Genomic DNA, 25,917 nt, shown 5'->3' with positions numbered 1-25,917 from the left:
CTATAAAACAGCACAGTAGATTGAGACCTTTTTTGTCACACACTGGGCTGGACACTTTACAGATCATCTGGGTTTCCTTAAGGTTCTCTCTTTTAAAATGAAATAAAGTCACAAAGTTTCTGTTAAGATATAAACCCATGCCTCTGACGACAAAACCTGTTTGCTTTTCCCACAAATTTAGGGAATACTGTGAAAATACACAAACAATAAAAAACAACAACTTTGGAGTTGGGTGTGCTGATATCAAAGGAAGCCTTGAAATTATCTAACTGCATGAGCATTATTTTGAATGGCAGACTATTTTAAAATGGCTTATTTCCAGTTTCAAATTAAACCTTATGGCATTGAAATTTATACTTTTGATAGTTGCTAAATTTTTTTTTTATGGAGTCTTACACACCTCTAGGTAGTAACGTTTCATTGGTTTGGTAAAGATAATTAGGAATTGTAAATGTTCTTTATGTAGTCTGTTAATTACATGTGTAATTGAGCTTTTTAAGTCATGCAGGAGGGTGATCTGTAGTACATGAATAGGCACAAAGGCATATTCTGTTTTGAAAAATGTGCTCATATATAATTTGAAGAAAAGTTTTAGTGACTTGGGCAGTTGATCAATATCAGTAATCCATAGGTTATGCAGCATTGCATTTATGCCTGTTGTCTCCTACAGGGGCATCGTTTTGCCTTATTTCTCAATTGTGAAGGGGGGTAGCAGTTAATTAAATTACATTACAGGAGAACTTTGGAATGTAATACTCATTGACTTGTCCACAAAGTCAGGTACTTTTTAGTTTTGCAGATTGTTTTGATTAATGGAATTATTATTAATTTGTGAAACTCTATTTGAATGCAGTTAGTGAAAAATTATGATTGGATTGTAATAGCTACAGTACTTCAGATTGGTGAAGAATAAATAAGTTGAGGTATTTCTCTAGGGAGAAATACTCTCTAGGGAGAAATCATCATGATTTGAGATGACCTACCCCTGAAGATTGATGTGTAATATACATAGATTTAGATTTAAATCTCAGATTTAAAATCTGTTTCTATATGTAAGGTATAATTCATACCACCTATTTAATGTTGATGTTACTGTAATGATATTTTTATAACTTTTTCACATCTTTATGACTAAAGTTTTTTTGGAAAAATGTTGGTCTCATTTACATGCAATATAAATAGTAACAAGTGGACTTAGATTGAAATACTGGAAAGGAAAAAATTAAAAATCTGAAATTTGGCAGTAATTTAACAGTTGGGATTTTCCAAAAAATTGTCTGGGCAGCTCTCAGTGCTTGGGTTACTAAGCAGTATAATGTAATTATTTGCTTTGACAAAGTTTTTGTTGAAAAGTTATTTTACTGGTTTTGTTTTATTGTTTTAAAACATTACCAACCTCATAAACCAAATCAGGAAATTTATACCATGACTTATGATTTAGGGATATAATCATTTTCCTTACAAGTAAGACATTTCAGTGGTGATTGTTTTTAACCTTTCTGTAGCATGATGACAGAGACGATGGTGTGGACTATTGGGCCAAAAGAGGAAGAGGTCGTGGTACTTTTCAACGTGGCAGAGGGCGCTTTAACTTCAAAAAGTCAGGTAGCAGTCCAAAATGGACTCATGACAAATACCAAGGGGACGGGATTGTTGAAGATGAAGAAGAGACCATGGAAAATAATGAAGAAAAGAAGGACAGGCGTAAAGAAGAAAAGGTAGACAATTTCAAGTTGTTAGTGACTCTAACAGATTTTCTTGGGTTTGGTGGGACAGTTAATTGTTAGGAACAAAGACTTTTATAGATCATTTTCATACTCTACATCTTTGCTAATCTTTATTTTCTCTCTCTTTTTAGGAATAATAAACCTGACATGAGATTGCAACAAAGAGCAGAACTTGCACCCACTTTTTTTTTTTTTACCTGATTTTTGTTTTCAAATAAGAATGTAAGCATTTTACTTAAATTTTACTGTTTGCAAGTAGTCTATAGAAGTTTTGTTTTAAGTCTTCAAATATCTTGAAAAAATAGTAGATTGTATGTTGAAAATTGTACTGAAATAAAGTAGAAAATTGTTAACGTACCCTATTTGTAACTATCAACTTTTAAAAATAATACTTTTACTGTTTTTGTTACATGCATTGTAATTCTGCTTTGTCTATAAGATATGGTCAAGTACAGCTCTGTGAAAGATCTGATTCTCTTCCCTCCCTGTTCGTTAATGTTTATGCTGAAGTAAACGTTAGCTCTACATACAGATTTCTGAAAAGAAGTTGTTTATAGAGATCACACTTAGTTATTTTAACTCTATACATCTGTTTTAACATTTTCCTTAATTCAAACACACTACATTGTAGGGTGACTAATTTTTGAAGTGTACCCCAGAAAAAGTTGTTACTTTGGTAAATGTAAGCTAGTTTAATACTTCAGCAAATGTTTAAGAAGAAAAACAGCTTTGCCAAGAACTAAGAAATACAAGCTCATAAAAGATTACAAAGTATTTGTTTGTTTTGTGGGGTTTTTTTTGTTTGTTTGTTTTTTTACTGAGAGCAAGCAGTGGCCTATAAAAACCACACTTAGGAGCCTTTACTATTTGGATTCAAAATTCAGTATTCTATTTTTATTTGAAAGTATGAGTCATGGTCTTAGATAGCAGCTATTCTATGAGAGAGGAAACTGGTTTGTAATAAACAGCAAATAAAAACCCCATTCCTACCGAACACTTTATTTTTAACACAACAAAACCTGTAATCGTGATGTGGTATGGAAGAGGATTATCCTGCAAAATAAAGATGTGTCTGATTTGATATCTTACATATTTATTTGATCTTTTGGACAGTTGAAATATTAGTTTGTAGTCTAACCATAAAAAATTGGCAAACAACGTACAACATTAGTTGTATTTTAAGTAACTTGTTTTTCAAATGTCAACAATAAACGTTTTGACAGGAAGTTTTGTTGCAGCATTGATCTAACTTGTTTTTACTTTTTCCCCCCCTATTCAGTTTGTAAAATGGCCTTTTTCTTTGCTAGTGTTCTATTTTTTAGGTAGATAATCTTGAAAATGTGAATTATCTTTATGCTTATGCTGATTGCTCTTAAAGGAATGAAAATCCGAAATAGTACATTTCAATGTTAAGTATGTCTGCTTTATGAGCATATATAAAAGTAGTCAAATTTCATTAATTCAGCAATTGAATTAGTTGTATATGTTTGCATTAAAAGGAGATGATGCTTATTCTGCTAGTGTAATCTTTTAAAGATCTTAAGTGTATGGCCCTTTCATTCTCATTTGATGATTTGCAATCCTTCTGGCACCTTGATTGCAGCCAGGGTAATTTGAATTTGCTAAGAGCTATTAGGTGGGTTGCGGGAGAGAGGGACCGAACCTCAATATGTGATTTTTATGGCCCTAAGATCTTTAGTATTGCGTGATTTCTCCTGTTAATTTTGTCTTTCTGAAATTGTTACAGCAGAGGAATACTGTCAAAGCAAGTATGTGTGTTGGATTGATCAGAACAAAACGAATACCCTCCCAGTTAGAATAATTACTTGCTAAAGCAACATGGATTTGATCTCCAACACAGGAGAATTTTCACAACCATTTTATTTTATACAAATAAATTTAGCTTTTATTTTAACAGTTATTTTGTTGAATACTAAATCTCTATGCATGATTTTAAATGTGCAGTTTTTCTTTTGCACTTAAGACAACAGGAAAAAGGGAATTTGCTGAGAAATTATTTTAGGGAGTTGGGAATAAAGGTACTTAAGTCCTATTAAGTTATATTTTAAGCAGTACAGGTGCATTGCTTTAACCCAGATATGTTTAGGATTCTATTACTTTATTTTAAAATTGAGGAGAGAGCATGCTACCAGAATATAGTAGGAAGGATGATTGTGGATGTTTTCTTTTTCAGAAAAAGTCAAGCATATAAAAAGTAGTCTGTGTATCTTTATTTTAAATTGATTTAGAGAGGAAAGGGTTGGGAGTGGGGCGGGGGGGGGGAGGGGGCCGAGGGGGAGAGAAACATTGATCAGTTAGTTGCCTTCTGCATGTGCCCTGACCAGGGAATTGAACCTGCTGGGTATGTGCCCTGTTAGGGAATTGAACTTGCCACCTTGTGTACGGACAGCACTCCAACCAACAGAGCCACATAGGCCAGGGCTGTGTGTATTTTAAAACCACAATTTAATTCCACACTTCCTGATGTTATAAAAGTTAAATGGTTTCTCTTGGTAAGGATATATGTTTGCAAGTGCCAGAAAAATGATGACTTGATATCTGCATTAACAGATTTCCTTTTGCCCAGAGAAAGAAAATAAAACTCAACCAAAGGGTATTTCCAGAACAGATAGCTGTTTAAGAAGGCCATGACTCAGTCTTTAGATGTGTATACCTTTCAACATCTTAGAATTTTAATACAAAAAGCAAAATATGTTTTTCCAATTACAGCCTACTCTAAGGAATTACTATTGTTCCCTTTTGTCACTGTTAAAATCAAATGTTGGGAATTATAGTTTGAGATGAAAATATTACCCAATAAGAATGAACGTAGATGGCTCAACGATTCTTACTCAGTGTGATGTATACTAGTAATGCAACAGGGACTCTTGTAAATTGTCATATGCCAATAAAAATGTCATAAGTGGTAATAGCTGTTTGTTTACCTGATTTTGAGATTATATCTGTGTCTGTTTTATGCAATTGATTTCTATGGCCAATTTCTAGATTTTAGAATACCAATTAATCTCTTAGGAAAATTATTGGTGTGGTGTGGCCTTTTTGAGGGGGTTGGTGCGTACTTTATAAAACTCCTCAAACCCTTATATACAGTTTTTTCTTGTTTCCCTTGGAAAAATGGGAAATTTTCCAGGTCATTATTAGAGAATGCAGGAATTCAGATTTCCAGTTTAGCCCTTCGATTCCTGTAATAATACAGGAATTCATCAGCCATAATATGATGGAGAATCAGCATTACTTTTCTTTCTAAAAACATAGTGGTCAGTTAACTAAACAGTTTGTTTTTTAAGTTGGTCTTTGAGTAAGATCTGATATAATTCTTACAGTGCCCCTTTTACAATTTATTTGAAATTTTAAAAATGGGCCATTCTGTCAACTTTAAACGCATTTTCACAGAAATGTGTATACTGAGACAAATAGATTTTGTTTAATACAAATGGCAGATTATCCTTTTAAAACTTTGTTAGGGAAGTAACTCTTGTAAGTATGTTTAATATCACTAGGTAATTTTAAATACCAGTTCTCTATATAAAAGTATGCTGTCTTATTTATTAGGGACATACTATTTAACTTTATTTTTTTAAAGAGTTTATATAATTGCTTTTTTCTTTTTGGGCTTCAACTAGATTTTGATATACTTTTTGTTCCCATACAAAATATATTCCTTTTATATTCATAAAGAGAAGTACAGGCTTAATTCATGAAGACACTAGATAGGGAAGGCAAATGAAGAAGTAAACTTCATTGTCATGGGATTGTATAGTCTCTTCAGTAGTAGACACTGATATATCCCTTAACAAAATTTTAGAGTATTATCTGTTCTATTTATTTAGGTTTTTCAAATAGTTAAAACTTTTATTTTTAAATCTGAATGTCAAGAGTCTAAATTTATTGGAGTAGAGATTAAAAATTAGGAGTCTTAACATTGATGAAGTTTTAAGTGAACAAGGTTTGTTATTACTCAGTTTCTTGGAATCCAGAAATACGTTGAAATTAGTTGTGTTCCATTGTCTGACTGGAGCCTTGGAGACTTGATTTATGAGCTGGGTCCTGGTTTTCCAGAAATGATTAGTAATGATTACTGATGATTAGTGTGCATCAGTTATGAGGATGAAGCCAAAGTTGTATATTTAATTTTGTTCTCTATATTGTTACCTCATTATTCTTTAGCCTGTAAAAATGGATCCCAGTGTTTAAAGAAAATGGGCATTAGGATGGCATTTCACCACCACTACTAGGAAAATAACCTCAAATGTCTCAATTATAATGATCTGTACATGAGAACATTTTTCCTGCAGATATTTTAGGTGTTTTACAACAGTGAACTGATTTGTAGCACTCTTAAAATGCAGGAGATAATTTTGATTATTGTAAGTAGAAAAGGATTGGGCAAGTGGGTTTTAATGCTATTCCCGTAAGAATTGGAATCAAATTTTTCTTAATCTCTTGGCTTTGCCCAACTTCCTGATTCAATAATAATGAGCCCTCCCTTTAATAAAAGCAGACAATAGTAAATACACTGGACAGTTAGCTAAATTGAAAGGATTTATATTTTTATATCCACAGCATGAACTATTTGGCAGTAACTTGGTGCTATCATAGTGGTTGCAAATTTCATGGACCACAGAAAAGTAAAGAATATTCTCATGTACCAGGATAGTCGTTTACTTGCTATTATCTAGTTCTAAACTATGAAAGGCCATAATTTTTATGTCTTATTTGTACTAGAAAGGGAAAACTAAACATTAAGCTTCCAGGGTACTTCTAGGACTGCCATGAGGGGAATGTTAAATACTCTTTGAACTTTTTTGAAAGAAGTTGAGTAGCATCACAAATGTATGCTATTCTTGGTCTTAATCTCTAAAGATAGTTATAATAAAGTAATTTATCTGTAATGTCAGTATACAATTATTTTTATGCATATATTTGATGATGATATTCAACTTCTAAAATTAAAGTGCTTCCTCCCTTCCACCCTCCATGATACTGTCTTAAAAGATACTCATCCCTGCTCCAGCTGGTATACAGGTTGCAGGTTCCATCCTTATATACCAGTTCTAGGATGACAATTTGCTGTTAGCTGTAAGGCAGTTAAAATATGTTATTTGGCATTTTTATGTCGATTTTTTTCTTGTTAAAAGTTATTGCTAAAAATGAAAAGGATTAAATGGAAACATTGGGAGTACTGATGTACTCTTTGGATGATCCAGAAGACTGGCAGAACATCCCTTTAACTATTTTCCCTGTGTTCTAGGTTTTAAGTGATAAGAGTCAAAGCATTCCTACTTGTGAGCATATGAATGTACCAGAAAACAGATTATAAAAGGAGACATGTAATACCCTTTGTAATACTTTAAGCAATAAAACTAAAAAAATAAAACAAAAAATTAATTAAAAAAAAGAAAATTACAGAATCTTATCAAGTCACAAATCTAAAAAAATGGGATCAGAAAAATCAAACATCAGTTAACCATTTTTGCTTTTCGAGAGGTCTAGCTATAGTATAATTTTTTGTTGAAAAATAGTAGTTAAAACATAAGACCTTTAGATTCAAACACTAAGCATAATCTAGGCTTGCTTTTATATAAATTACTTAAAAGTTTCAAATCTGCTTTTATACTATAAACATTTAACTTAGATTTTGTAATTTTCATATTACATCATTATAAGGTAATAGCAATTTAGATATAAGTAATAGGCCTCTGCTCTGTTTTTCATTGATCATTTATTGTCAATGCAAAAAAGGAAATTTTTAGGAGATTTTAATTTGAAACATGATTTTAATATCAAGGAAAATCTTGGTCTTAGTTTCTAAAATTTTTGAATAAATACGAAGTTTTAATGACCCTTTAAGAGGTGTGTAATCTTAAATAGTACTGGTCTGTTTATATTTACTGTGTCACTACTACTCTGAGAGGCTTCAAGCATAGACACAACAAGGAAAAAGGCCCTAAATATTTTTCTTTTTGAAGTTATAAAACTTAATTTTATAGGCATGTACATCCCAATACGGAGATCACCCTTTCATGGGACTTATGGTTCAGGTTGGAGAGGCTATTGCATACTTTGGTAGTATGTTGTATTCTGCCCCATTATTTAAGACGAGAGGCCCAGTGCACGAAATTCGTGCATGGGAGGGGGTGTCCCTCAGTCCAGCCTGCACCCTCTCCAGTCTGAGATCCCTCTCAATCCAGGACTGCTGGCTCCTAACCACTTGCCTGCCTGATTGCCCCTAACCACTCTGCCTGCCAGCCTGATAGCCCCCTAACCACTCCCCTGCTGGCCTGATTTATGCCTAACTGCTCCCCTGCCATGATTGTTCCCAACTGCCCTCCCCTGCGGGGCTGAGGGGATTAGGGGACTCTGGCTGGATAAGGCTGGATACTGGGGACTGGGTGAGGTGGGACTGAGTGGACTGGGGGACTGAGGCTGGATGAGGTGGGGCTGAGGGAACTGGGCACCGCCATCTTGTGGCTGTGGGTGCTGCCATCTTGTGAGGGTGTGGTGGTCAATTAGCATATTCCCTCTTTATTAGATAGGATAATTACAGTAATTTGAATTTATCTAAAAGTTAGGTGTAGGTCACAAGGCTAATGGAGTTCTGGGCAGTTTGCAAGACTGTATACACATCTTTCTAGTCTTGGTCCTATCCAACCCTCGGCCTCCATTAATTCACTGAAAAGGTACACCTGGCAATGGATGCATAGGTTAATTAATTCTTGGTCTTGGGAATTCAGAACATATATTAGTTCCGAAAAAACACACCTACTTACCAAAACTGGATAACTATGGATGGCATTTGCAATTAAACTAGGTGAGAAGCTTTGCTCATGAACCCCCAAATAGCAAATGGGGGCAAATCATCAACCTGCCTGGTATTGATTTCTATGCCAGTAGAGGAATTGGGATAGTGTCTGATAGATGAGAAATGGGGAATCCCACATCAGCCAGCTGAAATGAGTTTTTCCCCCCTCTCTAATAGTGCAAGGTACCCACAGTAAAGAATGGAGAGATGGGAGTACTGTAACCCAGTGAAATCTCAAAACAGACTTGCCAAGACAAAACTGCCTTGTGTAGGGACCAGACTCATACTGAGAAGAAAGTACTAAAAATGGAATAAAAGTAAGCAGGAGAGAGACAATAGACAAAGAGGACTAGATTAAACTTCAGGGGAATTACACTTGAGCCAGGAAAGTCTTAGAAAGCAAGCCACCATATTTCTGAACATTAGTCAAAATCAGTAAAAAAGGTAGCTCCATTAAAGTCAGAAGCTTTTCTGAATCCTGCATTCTCAAAGTTGAGAAAAATAATTTCACATAAAAATGAACAATCGAAAAAATGTCAAATCTCAAGATTATCAAGATGTAGATGTATGAATGCATGCTTTAGTAAACAAAATGGAGAAAGGGTCTGAAATATTAATTTAAAGGGGAAATCAGCAAAGCGTTCATGGGGGCTGTAGCATTTGACATGGGCCCACCTTTGTATCTAATTCAGAGCTGAATGTTGAGTTCTATTAATAGTGCAGCCTGAAGGAGGCGTTAGTGCTGGTTCCTGTTATGTTTTCAAGGGATGCGTTTGTTCTGGCCACTATTATGTGCTGTTTGATATCACACTGGAATGCGATAAGGTGTTAAGATCATTACTTCTGAGGGCAAAAGAGAAGGGCAAGGAATATTGAGAATATTGTAATTTACTGATTTCATGTAGGATTGCTTATCCATTTGCCTTATATATTATTGCTCGACACTCTTCTGCCCCTACTTTCATCTTAATACAGACAAATTTTTTTCTGCGGAGATCTGGGCCTGTCATTTACAATCACTAGTGTTCTGCCAGTTGCTTAATTGCAAACAATACTTGGTGATTGTTTTCTCTCATTCCATATCCAATTATTTTATTCAACAAATTGATTAAATGCTTATTATATACTAGAGGCCCGGTGCACGAAAATCGTGCGGGGGTGTGGGTGTCCCTCAGCCTGGTCTGCACCCTCTCCAATCTGGCACCTCTGGTTCCTAACGGTTCATCTGCCTGCCTGCCTGATCGCCCCTAACCGCCTCTGCCTTGGCCCCTGCCACCGTGGCTTTGTCTGGAAGCATGTCCAGATGTCCGGTCTATCCAGTCTAATTAGCATGCTACCCTTTTATTAGTATAGATACAGTACCAGGCTTCTAAAGCACTGAAGGTACAGCAGGGGTCAAAACAAAGCTTCTGTTCTGGAGTTCAGAGTTTAGTTTGGCTGCAGGGGGAGCATAAATACAGGGCTGGGCAAAAAGCAGGTTTACAGTGGTTTGGATGGAAAATGATCTACACTAATAAAAGAGAAACATGGTAATTAGCGTACGACTGCTACCCTTCCAATTGGCTAATCAGCGAGATATGCAAATTAACTGACAGACAAGATGGCGGCCGGCAGCCAGGCAGCTTGAAACTAACATGAGGCTTGCTTGCCTCAGTGACGGAGGAAACCAACGTTCCCCGCCTGCGACTGCAGGCCTCTGAGCGGGCAGTTTAAGAAACTATGTAACAAATACTGAGGGACTTCGGCCAGCAGGATCGCAACATTGTAAGCAAAGGCCAGAAACCTACTTTCAGCTGGAGGCCTAAGAGCTGGAGCCAAGCCTCAAGCTAAAGCTGGCCCAGAATAAAAAAAAAAAAAAAAAAAAGGATAAAAGGATTGGTTGGGAGCTTCAGTCACCCCCAGCCTGAAAACAGCCCTCAGCCCCTCACCCAGACTGGCCAGGCAACCCAGTGGGGACCCCCACCCTGAAGGGTTTGTGACCAGCTGCAAAAAGCCATCATCCCCTCACCCAGGCTGGCCAGGCACCCCAGTGGGGACCCCCACCCTGATCCAGGACACCCTTCAGGGAAAACCAGCCGGCTCCCACCCGTGCACCAGGCCTCTATTCTATATAGTAAAAGGGTAATATGCCTCCCAGCACCGGGATCAGCGGAGCCGCTAGGCCTCCTGGCACTGGGATCAGCGTGACAGGGGGCAGCACCCAAATCCCCTGATCGGCCCTGCTCTGTGTGTGACAGAGGGCAGCACCCCCCCCCCCCCCCCCCGCCATGGGCCCTGCTCTGTGTGTGACGGGGTAGAGCCATAACCTCCCCATCAGCCCTGCCCTGAGTGTGACAGTGGTGGCGCCCCAACCCCCTGATTGGCCCTGCTCTGTGGGTGATAGAGGGCGGTGCCCCAACCCCCTGATCCGCCCTGCTCTGTGTGTGACAGGGGACTGTGCCCCAACTCCCCTATTGGCCCTACTCTGTGAGTGACAGGGGGGAGCTCCTCAACCTCCTGATGGGCCCTGCTCTGTGCGTGACAGGGGGAGCTCCTCAACCCCCTGATTGGCCCTGCTCTGTGCATGACAGGGTACAGAGCCCCAACCCCCATGATGGGCCCTGCTCTGTGCGTGACAGGGGGCAGTGCCCCAACCCCCTGATTGGCCCTGCTCTGTGTGTGACGGGGGTGGCGCTGCAACCTCCCCATCGACCCTGCTCTGTGCATGACAGGGGGCGGCGCCCCAACTCCCCAATCGGCCCTGCTCTGAGCCCAACCAGGGGCTGCACCTAGGCATTGGGCCTGCCCTCTGCCACCTGGGAGCAGGCCTAAGCCAGCAGGTCGTTATCTCCCGAGGGGTCCCAGACTGCGAGAGGGCGCAGGCCGGGCTGAGGGATCCCCCTCCCCCACAAGTGCACAAATTTTTGTGCACCGAGCCTCTAGTACAAGAATAAACAGTTTCAGGTACAACTACCTACTTTTGCCCCACCGTGTACTATACACGGTGACAGGTGCTTAAAAAAAAAAAGTAGGAAGGAGAGTGGAGAGATATGGTGCTCAGAGAAAGCCTCTGTCCGGTCTCCACTAGAAGGTGAGCTCCAGGAGGACAAGGACCTTACCTGTCTTGCCCATCATTGCAATTCCCCCTGAACAGTTGATCTTAGGTTGTCATATAATAATTCATCCCTCGCTAAAGTACGAGAAGAGAAAGCTGGTGTCTCTTATGAAGCCAGTAACCTCAGATCAGAATTGAAAATTGGAATATCACCTGTTATGACTTAGGGGTCACTTTGCCATCCATGGCGAGGCCAGGTCAGTGTCCAGCCCGTATTTGGCAGCCTGGATACCAGGAGCGTTTCCTGAAAGAACATTCTAGGTACTGTAAAGCTGCAGATCCCTCGAGGACAGTGCTGAGCTCGGGCTAGTCCCATAAGCATATGTTCACTCTCTGAACGAATAAATGATCGAACAGCAAAAGGCCAGTGACTTTGGAGAGTGGCCCCGTTTCCGGTCTGGGGGTAGGGGCGACGAAGACTTCTCTGCGCAGATCTGTGTGGAACAGGAACTCCGGGTCGCGGGCCTGGCTCAAGGGCCCATAATGATTCCACAGCGCCCGGCTGTGGACACTCGTTTTGGACAGCACCGGAACCAAAACCGCGCCCCGAGCGGCCCTTTGCAGCCTGCCCCGCCCACCAGCTGCCTATGGTTTCCATTGGTTGTCCCGCGGAAAGCCCGCCCTCTTAAAAAAGAAAAATCCCAGTAGTCTGTCCAAGTAACAGTAATCTGATTGGCTATCGTACCACCAATCACAAGCAGCAATCTTCAGCCTTGTCCAATCACATCGGGCGCAAGTCACGGCCCGCGGAGTTTGATTTTCGTCCAGGGACGCGGAAGTAGGGGGACCGGGGAGCAGGTGGAGTAACCCAGGCAGAGGGGGTGCTCCGCGATCCAGACCCTGGTCGCTGGGGGCGTTATTACCGCCGGGGGCCCGCAGGCCGAGCGCACGGCCGGACACGGGTCTGAAGGCCCGTGGGGCTTAGGCAACGGAGGATTCCGAGTCTGAGCTGCCTAACGACCGCGGCTCGGCGTCCCGAGTGGGCCGGGGGCTCGGCTTGGGAGGAAGGTGAGCGAGGCGACTCCGCTGGTAGGAGAGCCCCCAAGGACTCGTGCGGCCAGAGCGCGGGAGCAGCCGGGTGCAAGTCTCGGCCCGTTAGGTACTCGTTGGGTGACTAAGTGAAGTCACCGATTTGGGGTTCACGTTCCTTTTTTTTAAAGTGAACGAGGAGGGCTGGGGGGTGCTGCACCTTGTGTCGGCCCCCTGCCGGCTTGCCAGGGTGGGCGGACCACATCCCTCTCCCGAATCCGTCCGCAGCTGTCAGGTCAGCGGGAGCTGCTCTGCCCCGGCCAACTCGAGGGCTTCTCTGCTAAGTGTCCGGTCTCTTGTTGATGGACATTTATGAGGCTTAAACAGCCTGTGAGCTTGTAATGCAATTTAACGGATACATGGAAGCTTCCTGTACCAAGCCTTCCCCAACCCCCATGCCCTCTCTCTTTGACGTCCTTCAAAATAATGCTGGCCCGAAGAGATTAGTTGATGGTGTAATGTGTAACGATAGGACTTGTAGTTTATTTCATACAATTTATACGGCAGCTATTTATTTATCAAGAGTAACAGTCTCTAATTTTTTTTTCTGAAGGCATCAAGAAACTGATTATGTTTCCTTGAATTTCTCCTGTGTTTGCTTCATCAATGTCTTTCATATTGAATACCTTAAGAGAGATACTGGAATATTTCGGTGTTCCCATGGACCAGGTAAATGTTTTTAATGGATTTGAATGAACCTGTTGTAGTTGTTCTTGGGTCTCATTTTGAAAATGATTTATATGTAAGCATTTAAGGCGAAATTGTTATTTCTCTGTAGGTGTGACTACGATGAGTTTGCAATAGTTTACCTTTGATCGTTTGATTTTAAAAAGGGATAAGATTATTAGGAACCTGTTTACCTGATGGGTCAAATGCCAACAAAAGATGCAAACAGCCCTGAACGGTTTGGCTCAGTGGCTAGAGCGATGGCCTGTGGACTGAAGAGTCCCAGGTTCGATTCTGGTCAAGGGCATGGACCGTGGTTGTGGGCACATCCCCAGTGGGGAGTGTGCAGGAGGTGGCTGATCGATGTTTCGCTCTCATTGATGTTTCTAACTCTCTATCCTTCTCCCTTCCTCTCTGAAAAAAATCAATAAAATATAAAAAAATATGCAAACAAAATATTGGCATGACCTTCATGGAATTCCTTTTATTGCATAGGCAAATTACATTTTTAATCATCTAATCATTTTGTTAAAGTAAATGGCAAGTTATAGCTCAAAATATTCAGAATAAGTCAGAAGGAGAGAGGATGACTTTAAGTCTGAGAATGAAAAGCAAATCCAATTTTGTCTACTTACTGAGCATCTCCTACACCTAAGACAATATACTTGGTTCTGCAGGTGATACAGAATAGCAATACATGGTTTTTGTATTTATGGTGTTTAAAAATATGAGGGCTAGCCAACATTGCAGATAAGTATAATACAAGACTGAATATAAGACACAAAATAGTAGGGAGGTTTATAGAATAGACTTTTTGGTGTGTGAATTAGAAGAGAGTAGTCAAGGATAATTTCAAGATTTTAAGTAAAAGTAAGTTGAAGAATGATGGTGTCATCCTTATAAATAGGCAACTCAGTATGAGGAACTAGTTTGAGTAGGGAGATAAAGTCAGCCATATGTGCTGTTAGAATAGACAAGTACAGGTATCCTGCAGATAATGGGATAAATGGTTCTAGAATGTAGGAAAGAAAAGACTGGATTCAGATTTGGAGTTATCTATGTTATTTTGAGATTTGAACTGATGGACTTTAATGACGTAATGGAAGATGTCATTGAAGCATTCTGAATTTCAGAAATAGTGATGTTGAAGATAACGAGGACTGAGTAATAGTTGAAGATTTATCATTCTATTATTGGTGCCTTTAGGGATTTCAGTAGGTAGGGAATGGCAGCTGTATTATAGTACGTAATTGGATATTCAACTGAGGAAGGGAGGTGGTATCAGTTTGTGAAAAGAAATCAAGAGAGGCCATCAACTTGAAGGGGCAGCAGGAATGAATATTTTTCTTTTCAGTGTTAGAAGTAACTTCATCATATTTTTACACACTGGGGAAGACCCTTATAGACAGGAAAATATTTAAGATACAAATGAGAGTGATTGAGCAATGCCCTGAAAAAGGTACTTGGGCAGAGCCTATAAATAAATAAGCCTTGGACAGAAGCTGGACAGTCAAGAGTAGAATAAAATTGAGAGATAGTGGGGAGATTTTGAATGGAGAAGAGTGAAAATTGAACTATATTAAATCATTGTACTTGATTTTTCTCAGTAATAGGAGAGGTGAGACCACTTATAGGTGATGAAAGTAGTGGCGTTGGGGATTTCAGAGATTGGCAATTACTTGGGGCGACACAGAGAGCATAACATGTTATGAAGGGTTTGCAGAATACCTGTGCAGAGTAATCTTTGTAAATATTGTTGTAGTGGGGGTAGTTTATCCATTAGTAATATGAGGACACATATCAAAAGGATGAACCAGCCTTAACTGGTTTGGCTCAGTGGATAGAGGGTCAGCCTGTGGAAGGAAGGGTCCCAGGTTCGATTCCGGTCAAGGGCATGTACCTTGGTTGCGGGCACATCTCCAGTAGGGAGTGTGCAGGAGGCAGCTGATCGATGTTTCTCACTCATCGATGTTTCTAACTCTCTATTCCTCTCCCTTCCTCTCTGTGAAAAATCAATAAAATATTTTTTTTTTTTAAAAAAGGATGAACCATTTTTGAGAGCATATCAACTGAAATAACTTGATAATCCCTGCTTGGTATGAAAGTTAGTCAAGTCAAAATGAGGGGCCCTGGCCAGATGGATCAGTTGGTTGGAGCATCGTCCCGATATGCCAAGGTTATAGGTTTGATCCCCAGTCAGGGCACATACAAGAATCAACCAAAGAATGCATAAATAAGTGGAACAGCAATTCAATGTTTCTCTCTCTCTCTCTCTCTCTCTCTCTCTCTCTCTCTCTCTCTCTCTCTCTCTCTCTCATCAATCAATTAAAAAAAAAAGATCATCTTGTACACCAAAAAGTTACGAGTTCCATGCCCGGTCCGGTCACATCTAGGAGCAACCTATTGATGATGTTTCCCTTTCTCTCTCTCTCTTTCTTTTTCTCCCTCCCTTCCTACCTCTCTAAAATCAGTAAACATATCCTCAGGTGAGGATTTAAAAAAAAAAAATGAGGGTCCTAGATCAGGAATAGAAGAAGGAGGTGAAATAATAGAAATGATGAGGATGGTCAATGGCAATGAAGGAATGAGTTAGAAGGGTAGAAGTTTGTCAGGATGGAAATTGCAGAGATATGAAGGAACCGTTCAAGTTAATCACGAATAGGGTGACTATGCATAGTACGTACTCTCACTGCAGTGAAGCCGCTAGGCCTGTGGTTCTTAGCGAGGGCACACATGAGTGGCAGCAGGACACTTTAAATACAATTGCTCAGGCTGGCAGAGATTCTAGTGTTAATAGCTCTGGTATCTACTAGTATATCCTTAAGGCCACACTGTTCAATATGGACACTACTGGCCAGGTATCACCTTTAATTGCTTGAAATGTCTGAATTGAGATCTGGTTTGGTGCAAAATGTAATTCTTTGAAAACAAGACTTTGAGAACACCGTTCTGTATTTTCTTTTAAAAAATAAACGTGATTGCATCTTTTGCATTAGATGTATAAAGATACCTAAGATAGAGTACTTTTTAAAACAACATTTTATGTTTCAATAGCTTTTGCAGATTTGGGGAAACAAAGGTTATGGATCAGCTCGGAGTATTGTTCGTATTATTGGGAAAATTCTTCCTTTAGAAGCTTGTCGCAGGCCTGATTTCGAGGTATGTCAGCCAGCATGCAATGTTGAATCACTATGTATAAAATAATCCTAGGTAACCCAGGGGATACAGGATAGAACAAAAGAAGAAATATTTCCTGCAAAGACCTTTATCCCTGGAAACAAGTCATCACGTGTGTTTTTGTGTTTATTTCTTTAAATAATTACATTCAAAAATGGGCAGGTACAAAGCAATACCAAGTATTTTATTCTTATAGTTTGTGATTGATGATAGATGACATTAACCAGGGGAGAGGATATTGCTACACGTATAGACTTGGGGATAATATTTTCCTCAGTATTTTTTCTTACTAATAGGTGCATGGTTTTCTACTGAATATCCCTTTTCCCGCTTGGATTTTTAACTTATTTAATGTCCATGGCATGTGTCTCCCCCCTACTCCCTACAGAGCTCTGACTTTGTTTTCCTTTTTTCCCTTTAGCTGATCCCCCTCTTGAACTCTGTAGACTCTGGTAACTGTGGCTCTGTAGTTCCATCTTTTGCTGATATTTTGTGTGTGGCAAATGATGAAGAATCCATTTATCTCAGATTTCGGTAAATTTATATACTGATCTTGGAAGGTGGGGTATGGGCTGTCATCTGAATTCTTGGACGTGTTCAAGTTCAGACTCAGTGGGCCTTTTTGATTTGTCCGTCTCTCTGCTGCGTTGTGTCCAACTAATATTTTCCTAATAAGGATGACTGCTTGTTCCTCAGGTTTAGCCAGTTTTTCTTACTGAACATTTAAACCTAGCACCAGGCCTAGGAAGGAATGATATTTAAACAGCATCACAGTCACTGTGTTCGTATTTATGAGAAAGCTATTTTCTATACTAGGTAACTAGGTTTATTTTATTTCATATATTTATTCAAAACTTAACCTAGTTCTTACAGGCAATGATGTTAAACATTATTTCAACATTTGTGTGTGTTTTCTCCTAGGGAATACTAACATGTGTTAGTATATTCAGATGCAGGCTATAAGCACAACCAGGCTCAGTTATTGAAATACCACGACTAAATTTTTTACATGTCAAACTGGGTTATCAATTTTCAAGAAATTAGAATACCGTAAATTTATTCTTAACATTGTACTGAGTATAAGGCCTTTCAGTACTGTGTATTCAGAACACAGAATTTCTAAATAAAACAACTTGTCATGTGTTTAAAGTGAAAAGGCAGAACACAGGATAATTATTTTTGTTTTACAGTCTAAAAGCAGGGCTTGTTCCTTCGTTCACTGACCACTTATTGGTCACCTATTAAAGGTTAATTTCTGTTTTACATACTGAGAATACACAGTTACATAAGATGTTGTGTTTGTCCCCAGTGAGTCTAGAGATAAGTCATGGGATAAAGAGAGCTACTCTGATTTTGCCTTGGTGTCTGTATTCCTCTTGGACTGAAATAATTTATTTCTTTTGGAAAATTTCCCTCCCACTCCCTTTCCCTCTCTCCATCCCCATTTCTTCCTTCTTTCCACCCCCAGAAATGGTATACGGAAAAATGAGGAAGAGGAGACTGAGGTTTTCCATCCTTTGCAACTAGTTCGGGATCCACCGTCACCTGGTCTAAGACATAACAAACCAATGAAGGATTCTCAGCCTGTAAATGAAGCTGCAATTAAAAAAATAGCTGCCCTTGAAGACGAGCTCACTTTTCTTCGTTCTCAGATTGCTGCAATTGTGCAAATGCAGGAGCTGAAAAACAGTACTAATTCTGGTAAGTAACACTGGGTTTTTGTTTCAGGTAGATGGTACTCGCCTAGTATTTAAGTCCGTACAGTTCTGAGTAAGAATGCTTGATGTTTATGTATCTCGTGAATGTCATTGAATACAAAAAGATGTTGGCTATATAAAAATGTTTTGTTTGATGTTTATTTAGAATAAATTAAGACACATTTGGCCCTGGCTGGGTGCCTCAGTGGATTGGAGTGTCATCCTGTACATCAAAAGGTTGTTCATGGTCAGGGCACATACGTAGGTTGCAGGTGTGATCCCTAGTTGGGGCACATCCGTGAGGCAACTGATGGATGTTTCTTCTCCCTCTCTCTCTGCCCCCCTTCCTCTCTCAAATCAATGAAAACATATCCTCAGGTGAGGATTAAAAAAAAAAGACATTTGTATTGAGGGAGATAGTTTTGGTTTAAAGAAGAGCTAACTATACTGCAGAAGATAGTAGTTTTGTATTGAAAAGACTGTTTTCTAAGTAAACTTTTCTAAATCTTCAGAAAAGCACTGGAAATTTAAGAGGAAGAGTGGATTAATTTGAAAGATTTGAGATTTCATAGATTTGTAGTTTGAAGTTACTGCTGCTATTTCACCTCGTTAGGAGAATAATGTTCTCTAGATGACCCTTTTCTAAATTTTTAGAGACAAAACTTGCTTTAACCTATAGGCATACACACGTAATATATATAGGTGTACATACACACACACATATAATTTACATATAACAATGTATATACATTATACTATAAATATACATATATAATAGGTATTACATAATGTGTAATAATAAAAATGAGATGTAAATACACATTTTTTAGCAATCATGTGCTACAGCCTTTTAGGAGCAAATCTCTTGTGAAAGAGCTAGTAAAACAGTCCCCCCTTTTCCAAGGGGGGTACGTTCCAAGACTCCCGGTGGATGCTTGAAACCACAGTTAGTACTGAACCCTATATATATACTCTGCTTTTTCCGATAAATACATCCCTTTTCACTTACAGGAAGCACTTCCCGGCTTCCCTCTGGCATATCCGAATTGCCAGCATCAGTACTGTTTTGCTTTGGGGCCAACATTAGGTAAACTAAGGGTTACTTGAGCACAAGCATTGTGACACCTCAGCAGTCGATCTGATAACCCGATCTGATAACCCAAACAGCTACGGAGTGAGTGATGGTTGGGGAGTGTGTAGAGTGTGGAGATGCTGGATGAAGGGATGACGATTCATGTCCTAGGTGAGCCAGAGTGGGACAATAAGAGGTTTCATCGTGCTACTTAGAAGGGCACTCAATTTAAAACTTATGAGTCGTTTATTTTTGGAATTTCCATTGATGTTTTTGGACCAAGGTTGACTTTGGGGAACAAACCATGGAAAGTGAAAATGCATAAGGAAGACTATTGTACTCGACTCATCCTTAAGCTCTTGCCTAACGTGTATGCTTGGGTGTTTATCATAGAGATACCATTTTGAGTGTTTCTAACTATAAGTTCTTGATCATGTTTTAGCTTTTTAAAATAGAGGATGAAATTTAGATTGTATGTGAATTACTGAAAAAGCACTTTTTATTTTCTCTTTGAAGTGTTTCTCCCTATTCCCACTTTTAAGGGCCAGCACAGAGAACCCTAACTGGATTAAAAGTAAATTTCCTATTTGGCTTGACTCTTACAGAAATGACAAAGCAGATGGGATTGCTTCTCCTTTCTGGCCACATCATTATTTTAGCAGCATTACAGAAATTGTTTCTGTTTTGGTTTTGATTAGTGTTATGTGAAAGAGAATTTTGCATGATTTTTCAACAGACTGCTTTGTTTTCTAGGCTCCTTTGACTCGACTGATGGGCCTAGTGGTTTGGGACAAGTGCCATCCTCAGGAACTGCTCGACTAAGTGTCAAACCAGACCCATTTTCAAGTTCAGTGCTTCCCGCTCCTCCTCCTCCTCCTCCACCCCCTCTGCCCCCTCAGTTTTCTTCTCTGCAGCCTCCATGTTCTCTTGTGCAGCCAGAATATACTCATATTTGTGGCTCAGATAATACAGCAACTGAAGTGAAAAGACAGCACCCAGGTGCTAGTAAGACCAATTATAATCGTCATTCAAAAAACCAGAAAAACAAAGATGTGCCAAACATGTTGGATGTTCTGAAGGATATGAATAAGGTTAAACTTCGTGCTATTGAACGGTATGTTGTCATAATTTGAGAAATGAATCAAAATTTTATCAGGAATGTTTTAAAAAATTATGTTTATCAAACTAAACCTATACACATCTTCTCTTTTATTTCCTTTCACCCCAAAAGGCCCTCCCAGAGAATCATTTCAATTTTTTGACTCTTCTAGTATATTAGCTCCATAGTTTTGAAAAAACATACTTTATTTGCTGTTTCTTAATATTTTATTTATATTTTCTTCCCACTGTTAAAGATTAGGAATATATTCTCATAGACAATCTACCCTCTCACACACAGGCACACATACACTTATTACATCTTCCCAGCATCGTTAAATCACAGTCTTTAGTTAAGTCGGTATGTAGAATGTTGTTGATTTTGGTTTCTAGGTGTGGTTCTGAAACCTTAATTATCTGGTGATGTGGGACGTAAGAATTCATGTTTAAAAGTGAGACGGTGAAAAGCCGCTTGCAGGTGCTTGTGTGAGGTGGCGTGTCCGCCGGGGGCTTGACAGTTCAGTGAGTGAGGAGAGACCTGGTCACGTTGTTGGCCAGACCCCAGGCTTCAGTAGTTGTTTGTCTTTTCTCTGGGGCTTGAGTTTTCCCAGGAAGTCCTTCAGTCTCCTTCTTGGTCAGGAGAAATGCGAGTTACACGGGGCATGCAAGCCAGGTAGGAGTTCATCATTCTGTTTGTAGTCTTTTTCTTAATACCTCTTTGCCGGGAGCCGGTCCATCCTTGCTGTTTCAAGGGACCTGGCATATATGGCATACGGTTCTTAATATGTTTGCTCACCTTCTTGGCGCTGTGTTTTAACCAAGGTCACCTCTCCGAGAAAGGTTGAATCCCCAGGTAGGGATTTTCCCCTGAAGTTAGGGAGGGAATAAAACCCCTCAACTAAGTGCCAGGTGGGTAATTAATCACTTTAACTATGAACAATCATGCTTAAACTACATAATCTTTTCTCCCTGGAATGGAGATAAGAAACGCCCTAACCTTTGTAATAGAGATTGATAGGATTGAATCAACTGGTATAAATACAGTTGTAACAAGACAGAAACACTCAGAACTTAGAACAGAATCAAGAAGACAGAACCTACACGGAGCCTAGAGACAGAAGAACTTCGCTGGAGAGAGCATGCCGGAGGATCCTGGAGAGGGACTGGCCTCGGAGCCTAGAGACAGAGCCTAGCGGGAGAACATGGCAAGGGATCCTGGACTGAACCTGACTACAGAGATTGGCAGGAGAACCTGACTGGAACCTGGACACTGAACCTGACTGGAGAGCCTGGACAGAACCTGGCTGGAGAACCTAGCGAGGGAACATGGCTACAGAACCTCGCTGGAGATCCGGGCTAGAGATCCTGGCTAGGTTGCTGATCAACTGAACGCTGTCTCCGTGTCATTCCTTCTTCGCCGACTCCGTCCACGCCTTTGGGGACCCCTGGACCCGCTGGGGTTGGACCCCGGCACCTCGTTCTTAATACCTTCTGTCCCACATAGCTCAAATTCCATCAGTATGTAGCTCAAATTTTCTATTTCATCAGTGTATTTTCTTTTCCATCAGTATATAGCTCAAATTTCTGTACCCTCATGATCCAACTGCTACTCCCACCTAAGCCACCATCTCATTCAGCTTGAGCCCTGCAGCAGCCTCCTTGCTGGTCTCTTGGTTTTTATTGTTGCCTCCTTCACTCTTCTCCATATAGTAACCAGAGTGTTCCTTTAAAAACTGAAGTCAATCATGCCTTTCCCTGTTTCAAACCCCTGGTGATTTTCCATGTGCTTAGAATAAAATACAGACACTTTGCTGGGGCCTGTAAGCCCCGCCGGGACCCAGCTCTGGCTTCTCTCCAACCTCAGGCCCTACTTCCTGTGGTACTTGTGGTACGGCAGCTAGTCCTGGTTTCTTTCTCCTTTTCTCACACGCACCAAGCTCCGTCCCGATGAGTCCACCAATATTTACTCTTAAGCTGACAGCTGGTCATTTCCCTAAAGAGGCTTTTCCTGGTCATCTCATCTGAAGTGCTTTCGTCTAGTCACTGTCATGTTGACCTGCTTATTTTATTCGTAGCACTTACTGCACCCAGTCATCTTGCTTACATGTTCATTGACCATCTGCCCCCAGAATGTCTGCCCTCAAAGTGTCACAAGGAGCCTGGTCTAATAGGCATTAAGTGAAGGTGGAGTGAACGACTAGCTGAATGCTTCTCTTTTCATGAACTCTTTTTTAATAGTTCTTAAATATTTTTTAAAAATTTCCCCCTGAAACAGTGATTTAAAATAAAGATCTTCAGCACAGAGATTTTTGATGAGTCTTAGGTCATAGCAAGGTTGTGGTAGAGCCCCACTTGGTTTTCTGATTCGTGGTAAAAAATTTCACTCTCGCCAAAACCGGTTTGGCTCAGTGGATAGAGCGTCAGCCTGTGGACTGAAAGGTCCCAGGTTCGATTCCGGTCAAGGGCACGTACCTGGGTTGCGGGCACATCCCCAGTAGGGGATGTGCAGGAGGCAGCTGATCGATGTTTCTCTCTCATCGATATTTCTAACTCTCTATCTCTCTCCCTTCCTCTCTGTAAAAAATCAATAAAAAATCTATTAAAAAAAAAAATTAAAAAAAAAATTTCACTCTCTTGACCTATTAGATTGTAGTACATTATGCTTATATTTCTGCTGTGCTTGTTAACAAGGAGCTTAAATTACACCAATTTTAATTAATTTATTTTTTTTAAATAGGTCACCTGGAGGCAGACCCATTCGTAAGAGGAAAAGACACAGTTCGCAGTGGGATCCAGTGTCTTTAATTTCCCAGGCACTGAAGCAGAAATTTGCGTTCCAAGAAGATGATTCCTTTGAGAAAGAAAATAGGTCTTGGGAGTCTTCTCCATTTTCTAGTCCAGAAACTTCAAGGCTGAGCTCTAACAATGTAAAGTTAATTTTTCAGTTTTTCTAAAGTGTATTATTTATGACATGTCTTCGCCTTCAAGTTCTCTTAAAGTAACTGTGCAGAATGGGCTACCCCAGCATGTCACACTCGCGGCTGGCGGGCTGAATGCTTCTGACCACGAGTGTGACATGCTCGGGACACAATAATTTGTTGGCGCTGCTAATGTTTCTGTCTTCGTTAGCTTTTACATACTCCTTTTAGCTTCCAGCCTTCTATGAAGTTTTTGAAATAAAACATTTGATTTGGAAAATATGCGCACAAGTTTGTGCTGGTTCACCCAGGCAGGTGCTCGCTCGATGCTGCTGTCTGCGGTGTGAGCTGGGGCCGACACTTCGGGAGGACACAGAAGAGCCGTGCAATAGGCTCACACCAACCACGGTCATGTGAGAATGCTCCATTGTTTCAGTCAAATGTAGACTCTGGATTATTTAGGCAAATAGAATGTTAACTGTGCTTTTAAGACAAATGGGATCATTATTCTCTTTAGTGACAATGCTTCTTGGTGGCTTAAAGGGCCACACTATATTTCCATCGCTTGACCCTGAAGCTTGCTCCTTACTTGAAGTGTCTTTTAAAATTTAGACTTAATTCTAATTTTGAGGGTGTTTTTATTTCACCTCGTAGGTTAGCTGAGGTAGTACATGGAATAACCCTGGGGGACAAGAAGCTGTGGAAGAGGAGCAGGGTCTGAAGTCGGGTGGAGAGCTTCAGGGTGGCAGCCATCAGCAGAGGGGACGGAAAAACTAAGCAGCAGATAGCAACGCAGGGAGCACAGCAGAGTGGGGGGAGATTGTCCTACCGGGTCCTAGCGTGAGTAGTCTGAGCAGCGGTGTGTGTGTACAGTATCTGATGTTTATTATGTTGACTCAGAAAATTACATCCTTCACTCTAAGACAGCCGTGGGCAAACTACGGCCCGCGGGCCAGATCCGGCCCGTTTGAAATGAATAAAACTAAAAAAAAAAAGACCGTACCCTTTTATGTAATGATGTTTACTTTGAATTTATATTAGTTCACACAAGCACTCCATCCATGCTTTTGTTCCGGCCCTCCGGTCCAGTTTAAGAACCCATTGTGGCCCTCGAGTCAAAAAGTTTGCCCACCCCTGCTCTAAGAAGACAAAAAAGTATATAGAACTATTATAATAATAATGCAAATGTGCCTACAAATAAATGCTTAACATTTGTATATAAATTTAGAACTTGCAAAGTACTTTTTTACGCATAGTATTCGATCTTCACAGGAATATCCTAAAAATACAAAAAAAAAATCTCCAGGCTAATATTACCTACTTTACACACGAGGAAAATGAACCTCCTGGTGTTTAAGTAATCTGCCCGTAACCCCACGTCTGATTGTCAGAGCTGTGACTAGAACCTGGTTTATTAAAACTCTAGGATTTTCGAAGTCTTCAGTTACCTAAGAAATTCACTTGGGTAACTGAATATCCTGAATAGAACATCCTGTTTCCAGCGACAGTGGATTGATGAGGTATTACCGAGTTGTCTCAGACTGTGCACTGTTCTGAGCATTTCTCTCCAGTCAGCTATGCTTCTTAGAGGAAGAGCATGTCTTTTTGTGTCGTTTCAGGGGCCGTGCCTGCCACACGGCCCACTCTCAATAACTTTATTGTTGAATGATTAAACGTCAAGGGGGCATTTGGTGCTGGTATTGCCATTTTTTCTTTTTTTAAACATTGGAATAATTTCTGTGTTAAACATCTGCTTTATTTCAGTTTGGACATCACATTTCACAGGCAAAAGGACAGTGACCTAAAGGAAGAACCGACAAATGCAAAAGGCGTCACAACCGAGGTGTGGGCGGCGTGAGCTGTGTCTGCGCTACAAGGAGAGCCGCAGATTCGCCAGCATGTCTTTCACCAAATGTTAATCTCCCGTTAGTGAAGTTAAAGGAAGTCTGTGCGCCAGGATATGTTAGTGCAGAGGTCTGAAAAGGCTTGACTTTTAAGAATACCCGTCTCTGGATTTGGTTGCTGATGATAGGTATAATAATTGATTTTTTTTTCATGTATGTTAATGTTATTAAAGGCTGAATACACACTTGGAATGGTTTTTCTAAGAGCAAAGTAGTGACTGACTTAATGTTTCTCATTAGAGAACAGTAGGGTCTCATTGTAAGGTAATAGAAACCATTTTAATGGATTAAGATATTAATACAAGCTAAGTCTATACTGTATCACTCAGCAAATGATAGTATGTTTGAATTTTTAAAAAACAATTTCTTAAAGCAATTATGACATCTTAATTTAAGAGCCTTTGAATCTTTTAAAAATTGTTGGTGATTTGGTTTATTTGACCACCAGAAACTTGGGAGGTTTTTAAAGAATGTAATTGTGTCACTCAGATAGTCATAGCTTTAATCATATAGGTTTAGCCTCCTAAAAGTTCTTCCTGAGGTGATAATTACTTTTTAGAAACTGATTTGATAAATGCTAATATTTAAAGAATTGTCATAAGTTTTGCCTATACTTACTATGTAAATATGTATGCCTATCTTTTTCTTTTGTTCCACATTACAGTTATACTCTGTTCCTTTGTAAATAAAATAAATGTATGTTTGTAACATG

At 39.9% G+C, this 25,917-nt stretch overlaps 2 protein-coding genes across 13 annotated transcripts in view; both read left to right on the top strand.

Moving 5' to 3' along the window:
- Positions 1–4,657, top strand: part of BCLAF1 (BCL2 associated transcription factor 1) — a 28,624-nt gene extending 23,967 nt beyond the window's left edge. For 8 of the 10 annotated variants that reach the window (XM_059700419.1, XM_059700417.1, XM_059700413.1 and 5 more), the window contains 2 exons: positions 1,506–1,718; positions 1,859–4,657. In XM_059700419.1, coding sequence (XP_059556402.1) covers positions 1,506–1,718; positions 1,859–1,864 — 219 coding nt within the window. In that variant the 3' untranslated portion in view covers positions 1,865–4,657. Of the gene's footprint in view, positions 1–1,505; positions 1,719–1,858 lie in introns of those variants that run through there. The other 2 variants (XR_009453408.1, XR_009453409.1) reach the window with 2 other exon arrangements.
- Positions 1,859–25,917, top strand: MTFR2 (mitochondrial fission regulator 2). 3 transcript variants are annotated; one of them, XM_059700421.1, is made up of 8 exons: positions 1,859–1,949; positions 13,227–13,342; positions 16,394–16,498; positions 16,938–17,050; positions 17,985–18,217; positions 20,039–20,399; positions 23,121–23,310; positions 25,066–25,917. In XM_059700421.1, the coding sequence occupies exons 2-8, from the start codon at positions 13,280–13,282 to the stop codon at positions 25,099–25,101; spliced, it is 1,101 nt and encodes a 366-aa protein (XP_059556404.1). In that variant the 5' UTR covers positions 1,859–1,949; positions 13,227–13,279; the 3' UTR covers positions 25,102–25,917. The 3 variants fall into 3 exon arrangements, with proteins under 3 accessions (XP_059556404.1, XP_059556405.1, XP_059556403.1); XM_059700422.1 differs by lacking the exon at positions 1,859–1,949 and adding an exon at positions 12,418–12,442; XM_059700420.1 differs by lacking the exon at positions 1,859–1,949 and adding an exon at positions 12,452–12,652.

This window comes from Myotis daubentonii, chromosome 6 (assembly GCF_963259705.1).
Source record: "Myotis daubentonii chromosome 6, mMyoDau2.1, whole genome shotgun sequence".
Taxonomy (NCBI): domain Eukaryota; kingdom Metazoa; phylum Chordata; class Mammalia; order Chiroptera; family Vespertilionidae; genus Myotis; species Myotis daubentonii.
Note: the sequence above shows the minus strand (reverse complement) of the source record. Positions and strands in the feature narration are given on the sequence as shown.